Source organism: Fundulus heteroclitus, unplaced genomic scaffold, assembly GCF_011125445.2.
Source record: "Fundulus heteroclitus isolate FHET01 unplaced genomic scaffold, MU-UCD_Fhet_4.1 scaffold_60, whole genome shotgun sequence".
Taxonomy (NCBI): Eukaryota; Metazoa; Chordata; class Actinopteri; order Cyprinodontiformes; family Fundulidae; genus Fundulus; species Fundulus heteroclitus.
This window is the reverse complement of record NW_023397033.1, coordinates 2106232-2121954: the sequence shown is the minus strand read 5'-3', so window position 1 is coordinate 2121954 and position 15723 is coordinate 2106232. Positions and strand designations below refer to the sequence as shown.

Here is a 15723-nt window from a genome sequence, read left to right as displayed (position 1 = left end):
GGTCTGTTCATATCTATGCACTGTGAGAGCATTGTCTGGGCCCTTACTGTATCAATGCGGTGTGGCATGGAGGTAATCAGTCTGTGGTTCTGCTGAGGAGTCATGGAAGCCCAGGTTGCTTTGATAGCTGCCTTCAGGTCATCTGCATTGTTGGGTCTGGTGTGTCTCATCTTCCTCTTGACGATGCTCCATAGATTCTCCATGGGGTTCAGGTCAGACTAGCTTGCTGGCCAGTTAAGCACAGTGACACCATGGTCACTGGACCAGCTTTTGGGACCTTTGGCAGGGTGGCGTGGTACAAGGTCCTGCTGAAAAATGAAAGCAACATCTCCATAAAACGCATCAGCCGAAGGAAACATGAGGGGCTCTAGATGGCGGCGTAGACTCTGGACCAGAACCAGCAGATGACATGGCACCCCAAACCATCACTGACTGTGGAAACTTTACACTGGACTTCAAGCAACGTGGATTCTGGGCCTTTCCACTCTTTCTCCAGACTTTGGGATCTTGATGTTTAAATTAAATGCTGAGTTTAGTTTGATCTGAAAAGAGGACTTTGGACCACTGAGCTGGCTAAGGAGCAAAAGAACTGGACAGCAGTTCTTTTGCTCCTCAGCCCATGTAAAACGCTTCTGGCATTGCCTCTGGTTCAGGAGAGGCTTGACATGAGGAATGTGACACGTTTAGCCCATATGTACTGTAGGATTCATCAGTGTAGCCTCAGTCCACTCCTTGTTTTTTTCTGTGTACTAATTCTACATAACAGAGTTTCACATTCTGAAATGAGAGACAATGAATATCAACATTTTTCACAGTATTCTCATTTTTAAAGCTGTTGCTACAGTGTCACATAGAAATCACTTTGTAAATACTCTCTTTACCTAATTTACAAGTTGTGAAATTGGTGTTAGCCTTATTTTATTGTCAGTGCACAAATGTGGTGAACCCAATCGATTCCTGAAAGTCTGGTTTGTCTGGTTACAATCCCACTGTTTTGGTACTTAGAAATGTTTCACTTCTCAGTTCTTGACTGGTATCTAGATCTAAGACAGCTTGTGGGTAAAACCTCACCAGAAATCTACAATAATCAGAATGTAGTTCTTTAACCAGGGTCTAGTGGTATTAGTGTGGAAATAATGCGTATATAGGATATACAAACGGTGACAGTCTACTGACACATACTGACATGACTGAACATATACGTTTTGGGGCGGGGCTATTGTGTGGGCAATAGCTTATTTTATATTTGTTTTAAAATCTCTTTCCAAAACAATGGATGTTTGCGAAAAGGCCCATCCTATAGATTCTCCTGCCTCCAAGCATAACTTGGATTGCTTCTAACACTGAATATTCCACAACAGTGTGGTGTTTGTCTTTTTTAAGTGGCGTTTCTGGCCCTGAGCACAGCAAACAACCTCTTTATTTGGGCTTACAAACACATTCCTACTGGCAGTAGCAGCTTAGTCATGACCAAACCTTCAGGTTTGACTGGTCTGTTAGCTGGAAAGAGGAGCAGCGTAGAGGTGTGGGATCTGACTGCAGTCTTGTCCTTCAGTGGGGAAAATTATTTATCTAGTCTTCTTAGTCCTTCAGAGCTCCATTAGTTTTGTTCATATGAGCCACTGCTTGTAACCTATCACTCCTTGAAAATGAATTGGTCAATGATTATACCCACCACTGGTTTATTCATACACCAGAATCACTTCCAAGTCAGACCAATTGTTCTGGGTCCCTAAATTGCCGCTTAACAGTTTTTTGTGAAAGTAATGTTAACAGGTTCTAATAAATATATCTATGCTGTTGACTGTTAGTCCAAAACCAGTCATACACCTTCATACACCTCCCATGTGAGACAGATTTAGATTTCAAATGATTCTTGTTTTGTCAAGAAGTTGTATTAAGAAGTTGGAATTTTCTTTGTGTGTGTGTGTGGGGGGGGGGGGGGGGCGCTGGATTCATTTAGATTTTAACATTTTTTTTTTATTGGCATCACTGCAATCAAAGCCTTTCTCTATTTGCTGAGCAGATTCCAATATGTTAATGATGAGCTCCAGGTCTGTGGTTGAAAGGTCTCAGTGACCCTAATCATTAGGTCCTTTTCACAGATTCAAGTCTGGACTTTGACTGGGCCTCTCCGGAATCTTACATTACTTTCAGTCAGAGGAAATATTTGGGTCAAAGTTAAAAATGTTACTTTAAAATTAAACTTGCCAGTGGTATCAATATTTGTCATGTATATTTATATTAAATATACAGATCCGAAAGAGAAATTTGAAATAAAGGTAAGGGACATCCTTTAAAGACACTGTATTTATCACAAAAATAACATATATTTCTCTTTTGTCTTGGAAGTGTTCATACAAATCCAAAACCTAAATTTTTCCAAACAATCTTGCCTGATGCCTTCTTTTAAAGAATTTGCAGTATCAGATGGAGCTAATGATTCAAAGATTCCGATAACCCAGAAAAGTATCTGAAACGGCCTGGCTTAGTTGTGGTTAACTGATCTTTGTGGAGCCAGTTCTCTTTCTGCAAGGACCTTTTTATTATTTAATCATCCTAATTAACTTTAGCCAAACAAAATGTTACCCCTTGTTGGTCAACCTGATGCTAAAGCAGTTAAACAAAGCCTCAGGAGAAAGGCTACTTCATCTGGCAAAGTAAAAAGAAGTTCATGCCCTCCTTAAACCAGCCTCTTGTACGGCGTTAGCCTCCCATATGAGAAAGTTAAGCAAGTTTGAAACAGTAAGTTTTAAGAAGCTTCCAGGGCTAAACCACTTGACATCAACATCCCTGCTATACTATACTACAATACAGTGACATTTTGGACAGTCAAAGATCAGCCCCAGAACATTTTTAGATGATATAGGACCAAAACGCATCAAAGCAGGAATAAGCTCAGTTGAAGATGATCTGTTGCATCATGCATCAATCTATCAGCTGCATTATAAATCCAAATCCTAAATGATCAGCCTTATTATGATGTAACTTGAAATGTCTACCTAGACATTTTGTCTTCCATCTCTGACTGTTGTATAACCGCCACCCCACCCATCCTGCTACCCCACCAAACCTGTGAAACCAGAAAGCACTGAAGGGAAATCTCCTAACTGGTTATTTTCCATGAATGTGTTTTCCCCTTCTTTAAGAGCCATTTTAACTCACTTAGAAAATCTTGTCAGGTGACAATTGATTAGTTATCATTAGAACAGACATTATACATTTAAAATGTGATAAACACAAACAGTAAACATCTGCACATATTACACATCTAACCAAGTTATACAGTAAGAAAGTTTAATCAATCGGTTCACATTTAAAACACATCTGAACACTGGTGAAGCCTCCAGCATCCAGCTGGCTTACAAAGACCACCCATGTCTTTAAAAGATCAGGTTGTTCCATTTTATACATTAGATTATGCATCGTAATACTTGTCAAAGTTTTACCCACCATAACTTGATTAGTTTTGAACCAAAGTTTTCAGTCAGTTAAATCAAGCAAGGCCATTAAGAACACCTGTCCCTTCTAACAGCTAACAGAAGTCCTCGTCATGCTTTAAATGAGGTGTTTTCTTTTTGCTTCAGACAAGGCCACAGAGTCTCTCACTAACTTCCCACAGCTTCTTTGCAGCAGCGTCATCCTTGGCTTTAGCGAAGAGATCTCTAACAGTGCAGTTGGAGAAGTATCGTCCGCTGAGAGGTTCAAGCCCCTCCTGCAGGGCACAGTGCAGGGTGGTCTGGCATCCCTGGATGGTGTTCTTGAAGAAGAACGTGGTGATGGGTTTAAGGACGATTTGTAGGAATAAGCTTGTGTTCCTGCCTAGCTCTGAACTGATAGCTCCTGTAAGAAGAGAAAGTAGATTAGGTTAACTGGTCTGTAGCTGGTGTTACATAAAGGAAGCAGTCAAATCCTCTCCTGGAGGTTGTCACACATGGTTTGCTACCTGTTACACAAATTCAGCAGATGGGTGTGCCCGGCCTTAAAATCTCACACTTATTCTCACATGTTTTGCATTTTTATTCTGTTACTCTCTAATCTTATTGGTGTACAAAGCATTTTACGTTGATAAATGCATAAGGTATGTCTCAGAGATGTCTCCTAGATCAGGCTGAACTCTGTGTTGCAGTCCTCATACTTGGTGTTTAAATAAAATCAGTGCTTTAAATGCAAGCAAATGTTTGCTGCACATCTTGCTCGACATGTTATTATCTGTCTCATATTTTGCTGATCAACGTATTTCTCAGGTCAAACGGAGACTGGAAGATCATCCAGTGACTTTGAAAGATACATTTAGGGGAACTCTAGCACTGCCAGAAAAACACCTTGCATTCAGGAGCAAAGTGGAGCTGTTTGGCTCCTGCACACAACTCTCAGTTTGGGGAAAAAAGAGAAACTAACAGCACAATTATCAACTGAAAACTCTCTAGGACACTGGTAGAGGACAAATGATTTGTGTTTATGAGGACAACTGGGTTTAAATTAGGTCTGTCCAGGAGGAACTACATATGTTTCACACAGACTGAAAACATGGTACAACGTTTAGACATGAACCTTAAAAGAACTGTACATTCACATATGCCTAGAAACTGAATGAGCTGAACCAGCACTGAAAAGACACGTGAGTCATGATTCCTACATTCCTCCCACAGACAAGATGACTGCTTTGATTTATAATGCTAAAATTGGTTTGGCAAGGAAACTGAATTAGAAGATGTATCCACATTTGAGCCTAATACCAAATAAAATGATTTATTAAAGCATGCAGTTTTGCACATCTGACTCTATCTTTCTCTTTATGAGGGGGAATTTTAGTAACTTAGAGGAAAAATCTATGATGCATAAAGGTGTTTTGGATTGATAATTTACCTGAGATTCACCAAAACAGAGACAAACGTTATTTTCAGTATTTTCCAAGAGTTTAACCTATAGTCTTTAGGTTAGAGTCTTAACTACAGCATTAGTTCAACTACACTTTTGTGCACCACTGCATTAATCTCTACTGATTACATTTTGATTGTTCTGATTGAAATGCACTAGGCTTCACGCTACCAGAATATAAAACGCATAAGAAATGTTTTTTAGCAGCAGTTAATTACTGACCTGGGTGAAGAGCGTAGCAGGTGACCTTAGTTCCCTGCAGCCTCTTGGCCAGCTCATGGTTGAAGAGAACATTACACAGCTTGCTGTCACAGTAAATTTGGAGGACATGCACGAAAGATGTTCCCAATCCCAGAGCCTTATGGGTGTTCAGGCAGTCAAAATCTACTTTTCCAAAGTTGTGTGCCATGGATGACACATTGATTATCCTGCTTGGACCGCACTCTTTCAGACGGTTCAGCAACAGGTTGGTCAACAGAAAGTGACCAAGATGGTTAACACCAAACATTAGTCCAAACCCATCCTCTGTTTGACCCTGCAGGCAGATACCTGGGACAAAATACAATAGCAGCATTTGTCAGTAAAGATGTCAATTCAGAATGAATTTACCTCACAACATCTGACCTTTTTACATATCTATTCAGATGAAATAAAAAGTCACTATTACCCCAGCTTCCCAGATCTGGCATGGAAACTTGTAAGATAAGCTGGCCATGAAATATTTGCCTACATTTTTGCTATCTTGGGTTCCCTAAGCATACCAAGTGTCAATTAAACCTGTGATCCAATTTAAACAACTCTGGTTCATATTCTGTAAACAGCAATGTGCTCTTATCATTCTGGCATTTAGCAAAAGAAGCACATGCAACCAAAAAATACCAATAATTGGTGAGAAGTACTTTTGTAATTACAATTTAAAATATACATTTACACAGATCTGAAAGTGTTTGTTCCCTTATCCAAGGAACTTACTTCCAAAAAACAATCCGAAGCATTATCAGTCATGATCTGAAGGCATGGAGGGTATGTAACTCAGTGGTACTACCTGCATTATTGATCAGTATGTCCAGTCTAGGTTCAGACTTCAGAAAGGCCTCTGCAAAACTGCGAACAGACTTCAGACTCCCCAGATCCAGCTGCATGAACACCACCTGACTACTACCACTCTCCTGCAACAGACATTAAACGCAGACCAGTCAATCAATGACCCAGACATCTACATCTGCTTCTGTACAGTTTGGAATACGTTGATTTCATTACAAAGTGGAAAAGGGCTACTCTCATTTTATTAGTAAGATCACTACTCATTTGTTAGTGTAGACACATCCTTCCACTTTTCTTGGACAAGAAAGAACCCGTCTCACCCTTTTGATCTCCTCAAGAGCAGCAACTCCTCTCTGCTTACAGCGGCAGGCCAGAATCACTCGGGCTCCTCTTCGAGCCAGATCTATGGCTGTTGTCTTCCCTATGCCAGTGTTGCTGCCTGTAGATGAAAAACAACAGTCACAAATGAAAGTAAGGCATTTTTTTCCAGAAATGCAAAACTTTACTTACCAGTGACAATCACAGTTTTCCCATGAAGCTTTGTTTGGCTTGTGCATCTCTCCCCTTTTACCACAATGCGATGGTAAATGTAAGCAGCTCCTATAACAACGCCGATGACTAGGAGAACGACAGACATGGTTTCTGCCTATGAGCCCCACAGTGATCTGAGCTCTTTCTGTTTTGACACTCTGTGTCTTTCCAACCAGGTAACACCCATGATCTGGGTGGGTGTGACTCCATGACTACCATTATTATCAGATTGCACCATCTGCAGGAAAACAGAAAATTCCTGAAAGCTTCACAAGAGATCCATGTGACCCATGAAGAGCTCCAAACAGAGGAATGATGTAGTTGTCACAGGAAAAAAATGGAACAAAATGTCACTTATTGAGCTTTGGGCTAAGCTGAAGGAAGATAAATTAATTGTCATTAAGTGTTACCATAATGACATTTTTGATGAGACAAATACCGGCTCAGAATGCACACAGATTACACATAACACGCAAAGTAAAATCTCTGCGTGTTATGTTACGTTGGTTCCGTTCACTTTGTCTAATGGGTTGGTGGTTCTGGTGTGATTCAGTGTTAGAAACATGACAACTGACACTTGCTTTTGAGGCAGCTGATGCACCATAGATTTACAAAGTTCTATGCATTCCCGTCATGGTGTTCTACCTGTTTACAATGTTTCTTCTTTTGGTTCCAGATATTCACATCAACATTCTAAAGAATTAACATTCTAGATATTGGAATTAGAATCCTTAAAGGAGAAGCTCATATTATTCAAATGAACAGATCTGCCTTTCATTTAATTTATCTAGTGTTAAATATACAAAAAGTAAATTAATACAAAAAAGAGCCAGTAAAAGGGTAGATGAAGATATCCATTGTTCCTATTTTGATAAGTAAGCTGTTATAATGATCCATAAGAATTTTGCAAGGGAAGAATGTAACGAATGGAAATGAATTTCAGGTTTGAACTTTTTCTGTAATCCAATAAAATTGATGATTTACATATTAGCATTAATCTTAAGTCATATTCTATTCAAAATAGCCATTAAATATGTCTGTATTGAAATGTGAGCCAGTATTGTCTTTAATTCCATTTGTGACTTTTACTTTCACACTTTTACTTCTCCTGTGCATTAAAAGAAGCCTTAGCACAATGTTTATATTTCCCAACCAGACATTTTATTTTCAATCAATGTTTAGCATCTTTTTGTTTGTGCAAGACTGAAATGACTGCTTACAACATATACTTTATAATATATTATATATAGAATATATTGATGTCTAAGACATAAAGCACAAAAATAAACTGTTTTTATGAATTAAAAAAGGCACAAATGTAAAAATTTAGGAAATTAAGATTATTGAGGGTTACAAACAAGTAATGTGTGACCAAGGGCGTGGTCATAAACTTGTTTTATCTTTGGTGCGATACCACTGGAGACTTGGTATCTAACAGAACCAGTTTGAGCAAGAGAATCAAAAGCACCATGTCCTACGGCGGCTGGGGGATTTCCTCGGAGCCATCTCTCCTCTTCCCTTGGTGGGGGGACAGATTTCCTGTGTTGGCCCCTCTTGGGCGCCCTTGCTTTCCCATTGGGCGTCTGGGGTTTTAGGTCCCCTGGTGCCTGCCTCGGTGCTCTGAGGAGGCGGGTCTTTGGCTCTTCACAACCACTATTGAGCATTTTTCTTTTGAATAAACTTTACATACACAAGTGCACTCTCACAAACAGGTGCTGGGTTCCAGGTACTTAGAGATTCACTTTTATACAGAAAGCCCATTTTTTTCAGCTTCCACATTATACATGTCAGATTAAATAATAATACATATAAATCAGCAATGGTATCAAGGTGTTACTTTATTGTATCTGTTATACTATATCGGTTGGTTGTGCTGTTCTTTTTACATCTCTCCTTGCAGGTGATGAAGCAGACTGAAGAAGTTTTATCATTCTCTCCCTTTTATCTCCTCTTTCACCATTTCTCTTTCTTTTCTTTTTTCTCTTCTTGTTCTTCCATTCCTCTCCTACTTTCCCATTGTAGTGTCCACATAATTTGAAATGCCCCCTGCATGAATCATAATAAAACTATTTACATGCATAAATCAAGCAGAGCACTATGGTGAAAGCCGTACTGCTCCACTTGTGAAAGTAAAATCTGTTGAGCTCTTTTTGGCATTTTTATTGCCACATTGCTAGACGGGACACTGGGGGACAAAAAAAAAAAAAAAAGGAACACCATGTCCTGACTTCAGTGTCATCCTTTAACATTCCACTCTCCTAGATACCATGATCGCTCTTGAATTCCAGAACATGCAAAACCAGTCAAGATGGAGGCGTGTTTACAACCATTCTGGTTAAATTAGGACGATATTAAATTAAAGAAGATACAAAGAGATCTGTCATGGTCCTACCTCAACATCTAACAAAACATGACAAGATCTGTTTTCTGAAATGTTTCTTTTGCTTTGATGCAGTTTCAGATCACCACTTAGCAAAACAGATATTATAACAAAATGTTATTTTACAGACACCACAGCTGAAACCTTTAATCAAGTCTATTCCTCCACCTCATTTCTATGCTATAACCCAATAAATGAGTTAGTAGATCATCTCCATTCTAAGACATCATCGATTCCATTGCTCCCATTAAAGTGAAGGTTTCTCTGGAGAAATGCCCCATTAGTGAGATGTGAAAGAAAACTTTGTGGTAGGGTGTAAAACTCGTCCGCGTTTATTATGAAATCTACACAGAAAGGTTGCGAAGCTATTACTCATCACTAAAACATGCAAGAGAAATGTTCTTTGCAGAAATCCTAAACAAAAACCTCAGCAATGCTCGCACTTTATTTACCACAGTTGAAAGACTCATAAACCCTCCTGTTATTGTTCCACCAAAGTTCTACTCTACCAGGGCCTGCAATAAATTTGTCAACTTCTTTGCAGAGAAAGTAAAAACAAATTGGAGGCTTAATCTGCAAATCCAGTACCATTGTTACAGTCAAACATAACAAATGCAAATAAAATTATTACATTTAAACTAAACTATAAAAACTTAGAAGAAATTAAAAATCAGTTTTGCTCCGCCTCCTGCTGTCTTGATATCCTATCTACAACCTTCCTTAAAAATGTCCAGCTTGTCATTGTATCTGACCTGATTCAAATAGTAAATTCATCCCTCTCATCGGGTGTTTTCACCCAGGCTTTAAAAACAGCAGTTATTAAACCACTGATAAAAAAAAAGCAATCTCGACAAATCACATCTGCAGAATTACAGGCCAATCTCCAACCTGCCATTTATCAGTAAAATTGTTGAAAAACCTGTGTTTCTACAGTTAAGTAGCTTCCCTACAATGACCAACCTCTTTGTTTTTTTTCAGTCAGGTTTCTGTGCTCACCACAGCACTGAGACCGCCCTTGTAGCGGCTAAAATCCTCTATTTCAGGCTATTGGTTGTTTCTGAAAGGCGTTGGTTTTACGTGCGCTCGATTAAGATTTGCAAGGCCGATCTTCAGTTTGACTTATGATAAAGTCATTTATTATCAGAACAATGTCCATTGTCTTACTGCCACTTAGATCCACAAACATTCAACTTCAATCCAAACCAAGCAAAGTAGAAAACTGTTGCCTCTTCCCATTAACAACACCTGAACACAATCATGGTTGACCTTAAATAACCCCCCCCCCCCCCCCCCATCAGACACCTAGAACTGAAAATGAAATACGCCCCCTGGTGGCGATAAACACAAGAAAGGAAAAATGGCTCCGACAGCCCTCCTCAAAGTGTTCAATGACATCCACATAAGTACAGACTGTGGAAGAACCACGGTGCTGTCAGGGTTCTCTGTGTTGCCTTGCTCTAACTCTGTTCCTCAGGTGGTTCTAGTTGGCTGAGGGGGCGTGGCCCACACCTGCTGCTCGTTGAGGGCGGCTTCCTCTGGCTTCTTAAGCAGAGCTCGGACAGATGGAAGATGCCAGAACCTTAAACCAGTCATGGTACGACGTGGCCTCTGACCAAGTTCTCGGAAACCTGCTTGTAAGCCTTTTTGCTCTTTCACCTTTGACTAATTCTGGCTCTCCTGTTTTTGTCACAGTTTGGTGCTGTAGCACTTACCTGCTTTCACGCTCCATCCGAAGACTTCACCTCCCGGATTCTGATGATTCTCGTTCCGCTCTGGTCAATCCATCTGTTGCTCGCCTTCGCAGAGGTCTGCTCCGGATCCTTCGCCAGAAAAATATCTGCCGCCCTCCAGCCACTAGCCACCAACTAGAGTAGGCTCACAGAGTTACCTAAGCACGTCCCTTCCCCGATTAGGTCTGCCCAGCTAAAGGTAAGCGGCGCACATTCTGGCTATTTCCTGGTTCTTGCCTTGGAGTAACATTTCCCCCTCTCTCTGCAGTCTCCCCACTTTGACTCGTGTCATTGACCTTGCTGTTTGCACACCTAATAAACATCTTAAACTGACTGTCGTGTCCCGTTTGTATTCTGCATGTGGGCGAAACACCTTAAAACCATGACAGGTGCTAGTTCTGTTGGACCTTGCACAGCATTTTACACTGTTGACCATGATATATTATTAATGCAACTGGAGAGCTGGGTCGGCCTGTCAGTTGGTTCAAATCCTATTTAAAAAAAACAGGGACTTTGTTGTCTCAATAGGTAACTTCTTATTAGACCGGACAAAAGTCACATGTGGGGTACCCCAAGGTTCAATCCCAGGACCCCTTCTGTATATATGTTCCCATTAGCTGAGGTTATAACAAGAAACATTAGTTACCATAACTAGAAAATTTCTGAAGAAATTTAAGAAGGCGCCTGCCTCGTGGTGCGTACCATACCGTCAAAAATGGTAACAGGAAGTAACACTGCGAATTTCAGCTTCCTACGGTCTTCACAGCCCTCGCAGCGGCCATCGAAAGGTGCCATGTTAAGTCAATGGAGCATGTCGGTAGGAGCCACTGGCTAGCAGCGTTGTCATGGAGACTCCTTCACAGCTACAGCCCTGTCTTTTTGATCATTACCTTTATCATGTGGGATACTGAGTGAAATGTGATTTTTAGTGTCTTTAAAGCATTTCTGCAGCATGTAGTAGAGGCAAAAAGGGGTCAAAAATGAATGTTTGACACCTCATAAAATAGACATGCTTTATCCGACATGGCCCAGTTTTGTTGTGGAACGTTCTCTCAAAAGGAAGTACACACTCTGTCAAGCAGAAGTTGGTAGGACCTTCCTAGAGCTACTTCCGGTTAGCAACATGCTAACCATTAGCCACTAACATGGTTGTTTTTGGTATCACCGGGTGATGGTACTCTGTTAGTTTGGTCCAAATCCTGTACTGGGATGTGTCTCAAATAGGGAGAAAATACGTCATTTATAACGTCGCCATGGTAACTCAAAAAGGGGGGTGGTACAAAAAAATACTTCAATGGGATCAGCACACATGTTTTGATATACACACTGTGGGGATTATAATATAAAACTCTAAGTCTCCCACACCAGGATTCAATCCCACAATCTCCTGCATGCAAAGCCTCTACTTTGTGCCTGAGCTATACTGTAGCCATGTATGGGAATGCATTTCTGGGAATGAAAAGCATTGGATGTTTGACACCTAACTTGGAGATGCTTTATGCAACGAGGCCCACATTTCTTGTAGAGCTTTCTCTCTAAAGGAAGTACAGACTCTGTGAAGCAGAAGTTGGTAGGGCCTTCCTAGAGCTACCGTTAGCCGCTAATATGGTTGTGTTCAGTATCACCGGGTGATGGTACTCTGTTAGTTTGGTCCAAATCGTGTACTGGGAAGTGCCTCAAAAGGCCCGTTTACACTACACTTTTTTAACCGAGCCGAGCCGAGTCTGAGCTTGGATCAGTTAACCAAGCCAAGACGACCGTTTACACACCACACTATCCCGGTTCCTTGGTTGCTCCTCGCCTCCTAGTGACGATCTGCGGTACTACCGCTCTCTGGGATTGAAGGCGGAAGCAGCAAAACAAAACGGCGGCGCCCGTAACATTCAGGATGTTATGGTTAGACAGAGTCGGCTTTTGGGATGTGGATAAGACAAACAAACGTCTAATAAGGATTTACAGACGCAGGGAACAACGACAGACACTGAGGTTCATCACACTGCTAAGCAGAATCATCTCTGGAAATCGTGTGGCACGGTAAGGAAGCTGGTATTATTATGAATGTCTGAAATTTGTCTGAATGGAGTGTGAATCGGGACGTGCAGCCAGACACAGAGGAAAAAACGCGGACAGTCAGCTGACTGTAAGCGGATGACGCGGTCTGCTCATGCGCTCTTTATCAGATAACCGGGCCATAAAAAAAACAACAAGGCCGAGACCTATAGGAACTGGTCTGCAGTTAGCGCGGTCCAGTTCAGTCTGCTGACCATTTACACACAAGAGTTATCTTGGTTACCGAGCTCGGACTGGTCTCGGCTCGGTTAAAAAAGTGTAGTGTAAATGGGTCTAAAAAGGGTGCAAATACTTAATGTCACCAAAGGTGAGCAAAGATCATGGGTCAAATCGGCCTTCTTTAGCAACACAGCCTTACCAAATCTGGGCCCAAAACTCAACATTTGACCAAAATGGTGTGTAGTGCCATTTCCCACAGGTGGGTGGTGCTGTATCGGCCTGGGGGGGTCGTGTCTGGGCATCCTGCCAGGTTCTGTTGGAGTCAGAGGCCCAATAGGAAAGCATGTGAAATCCAAAAAGGAACAGAAAAGTGACACATGCCTGATAATCACTGGAAAATTTTAAAATGTTAAGAGGAAGTACAGATACGCTGGAGCACAACTAGTGTGCAGAAGACCAGGGGAAGGTACAGGCGAACGGAAACACCAGAGGGACAAACAGGCGTACTACAACGCCAGAGGAAAGGAACGCCGGGGTGTGAGGGAAACGCCGGGACGTGAGGGAAACGTCGGGGCGTGAGGGTAACGCCGGGGCTGAGGGTAACTATACGCCAAGAAACAGAGAAATCTAGAATACCAGGAGACGGAGGGCGTCCTAACACGCCAGGGGACAAGAACGGAGGGCGTCCTAACACGCCAGGGGACAAGAACAGAGGGCGTCCTAACACGCCAGGGAACAGAAAAATCTAAACACCAGGGAACGGAGGAGAACTCAACAGTATAAGAAAATGCAAGGGACTTGAGCGTGTGCTGGGCAGCGACGGACCGGGTGCACCAGAGGGCACAGCCGGCGATTTAGGAGCGCCGAAGGGCTCTGGCGGTGGCTTTCGTGCGCTGGGTAGCGACAGGACGGGTGCGCCAGAGGGCACAGATGGTGACACGGGTGTGCCGGAGGGCTCTGGCGGCGGCTTACGTGCGCTGGGCAGCGACAGGCTGGATACGCCAGAGGGCACAGACGGCGACACGGGTGCGCCGGATGGCTCTAGCGGCGGCCTGCGTACGCTGGGCAGCGACAGGCCGGGTGCGCCAGAGGGCACAGACGGCGACACGGGTGCGCCGCGGGGCTCTGGCGGCGACTAAACATCGGGGAAAACAGAGGAACTAGGAGGATTCAGGAGAACCAGAACAGGGAAACCAGGGAAGCCAGAACAAAACAATAACTACGGAGGGCTAGAGAATCAAAAACTAACCTAACCAGGGCGAACCAAAATAGAGAACACAGGGGAACTAAGTGTATGAAAACGCTGCAATAACTCAGGAACTAGGGAGCACTAGGACAACACAGAAAATAGGGGACGCTAGGATACTTGGGAACGCTGAAGAAACAAGAGAACTAGGATAACTCAGGAGCACTAGAACAGGGAAACCAAGAGAGCCAGAACCAGACAAAATCAAGGAGCGTTAAATTGCTTATAACTAGAGAGCTCAGGGACCTTAATGAGCGCAGGGAGAACACGGGAACCCTTAAGCGCAGGAACCCTTACACGTATAGACTAGTGAGTGAAAACAGAAACTAGAGAACTAAATACAGAGCTCAGACAAGAACTACAAGACTCAGACAGGAACTACAGGGCTAAGACAGGAACTACAGGGCTAAGACAGGAACTACAGGACTGAGCAAAACTAGAAACTAAAGAAAGAGCTAGAAAATTAAAGCTAAACTAGAAAACTCAAGAAAAACTAGAAAACTAAGGTAGAACTAGAAGACTAGAGAACTAAAGTGAAACTAGAAAATTAAAGCTAAACTAGACCTTTGTCTATTTTAGCTTTAAAGGGGAGTTTTAATGGAAATGCAAAAATCCTCTAAAAAGGGTCCCAAACAAATGGCTGTAGCTGAAAAAATATAAGAGATATCAAAATAATTCTTTCCCCATGAGTATCAGCAAGCTATAGAGGACTATGGTGTTTATTTTTATGTTTGTACAAAAATCGGTGTAGGCACAGCGACAATGTAAGAAAGTGGATTATGTGGAAATATGCAGGTCCAAAGCGTTTTCAGGATTTTGCACATTCGCTACTCCCGAACAAATTGTTCCTGCGGCAAAACCGTAACAGTTATCCACAAAATTATTTTTTTGTGAGTGCCAGAAGGGTCGGGACATTCATGTGTGAAAGCATCATGACTGTACAGCAGGCAACAATTATAGACACAGTAAGATCGTTTAATAGATTTATGAGACATGAGGACAGTCAGAGGAACAGCGAGCACATCAACGGAGGCGCTCCTGAAGATGCTTTCAATGGTCGAAGGAGTGAGGAGGCAGAGCACTGGAGCGTGAGAACCTGAAAAAGGCAACGACTGGTTCCCTGAGAATGGAGGAAAAAACTGATTAAAATCAAAACCTGAGCACCAAGGGAGCAGCAGCTACCAGTTATACCTTGCAAAGAAATGGTGAGTGACACAAACTATCCACACACCATCTTGAACACAGCTCCATGGATGATGATGTATTTGTTCAGGGACAGTGCACAATACATTGACCTATGAAAAAATAGGTTAATATGCATGATGGCAGACATAGCAAAAACATACCAATTTCCACCTATAGCCCCCTGACAGGTTGAAGTTAAGCAGGACTAACTGTTTTCTTGTAAATGACAAAAGAGCCTGTGAGGACATATACTACTAAGAACAAAAATAGTGCACACCATAACATACCTTGCCCCTCAGATACGCAATTTATAAGACTTCCAAAGATTTACATTCTCACACACCCTCGCACTTATAACACACCAATTTGTCAACACACACACACACACACACACACACACATCTCCTGCATGTTGAGGGTTCACCCTAGTTACCTCACTTTCATCATGTCTAAATGAAGGTAATTAATCTTACTTTTACACACAAAACACTATTAGC

The 15723-nt window shown here is 42.0% G+C and overlaps 1 protein-coding gene across 1 annotated transcript; it reads right to left on the bottom strand.

Annotated features, from left to right (window-relative positions):
- Positions 1-3276: 3276 nt before the first annotated feature.
- Positions 3277-6611, bottom strand: LOC105918957 (dehydrogenase/reductase SDR family member 13). The gene is made up of 5 exons (XM_012854151.2): positions 6436-6611; positions 6246-6364; positions 5927-6050; positions 5104-5430; positions 3277-3843 (listed from the first exon to the last, which is right to left on the bottom strand). Exons 1-5 carry the CDS (start codon positions 6560-6562, stop codon positions 3584-3586), a joined length of 957 nt encoding a protein of 318 aa, XP_012709605.1. The 5' UTR covers positions 6563-6611; the 3' UTR covers positions 3277-3583.
- Positions 6612-15723: the final 9112 nt, after the last annotated feature.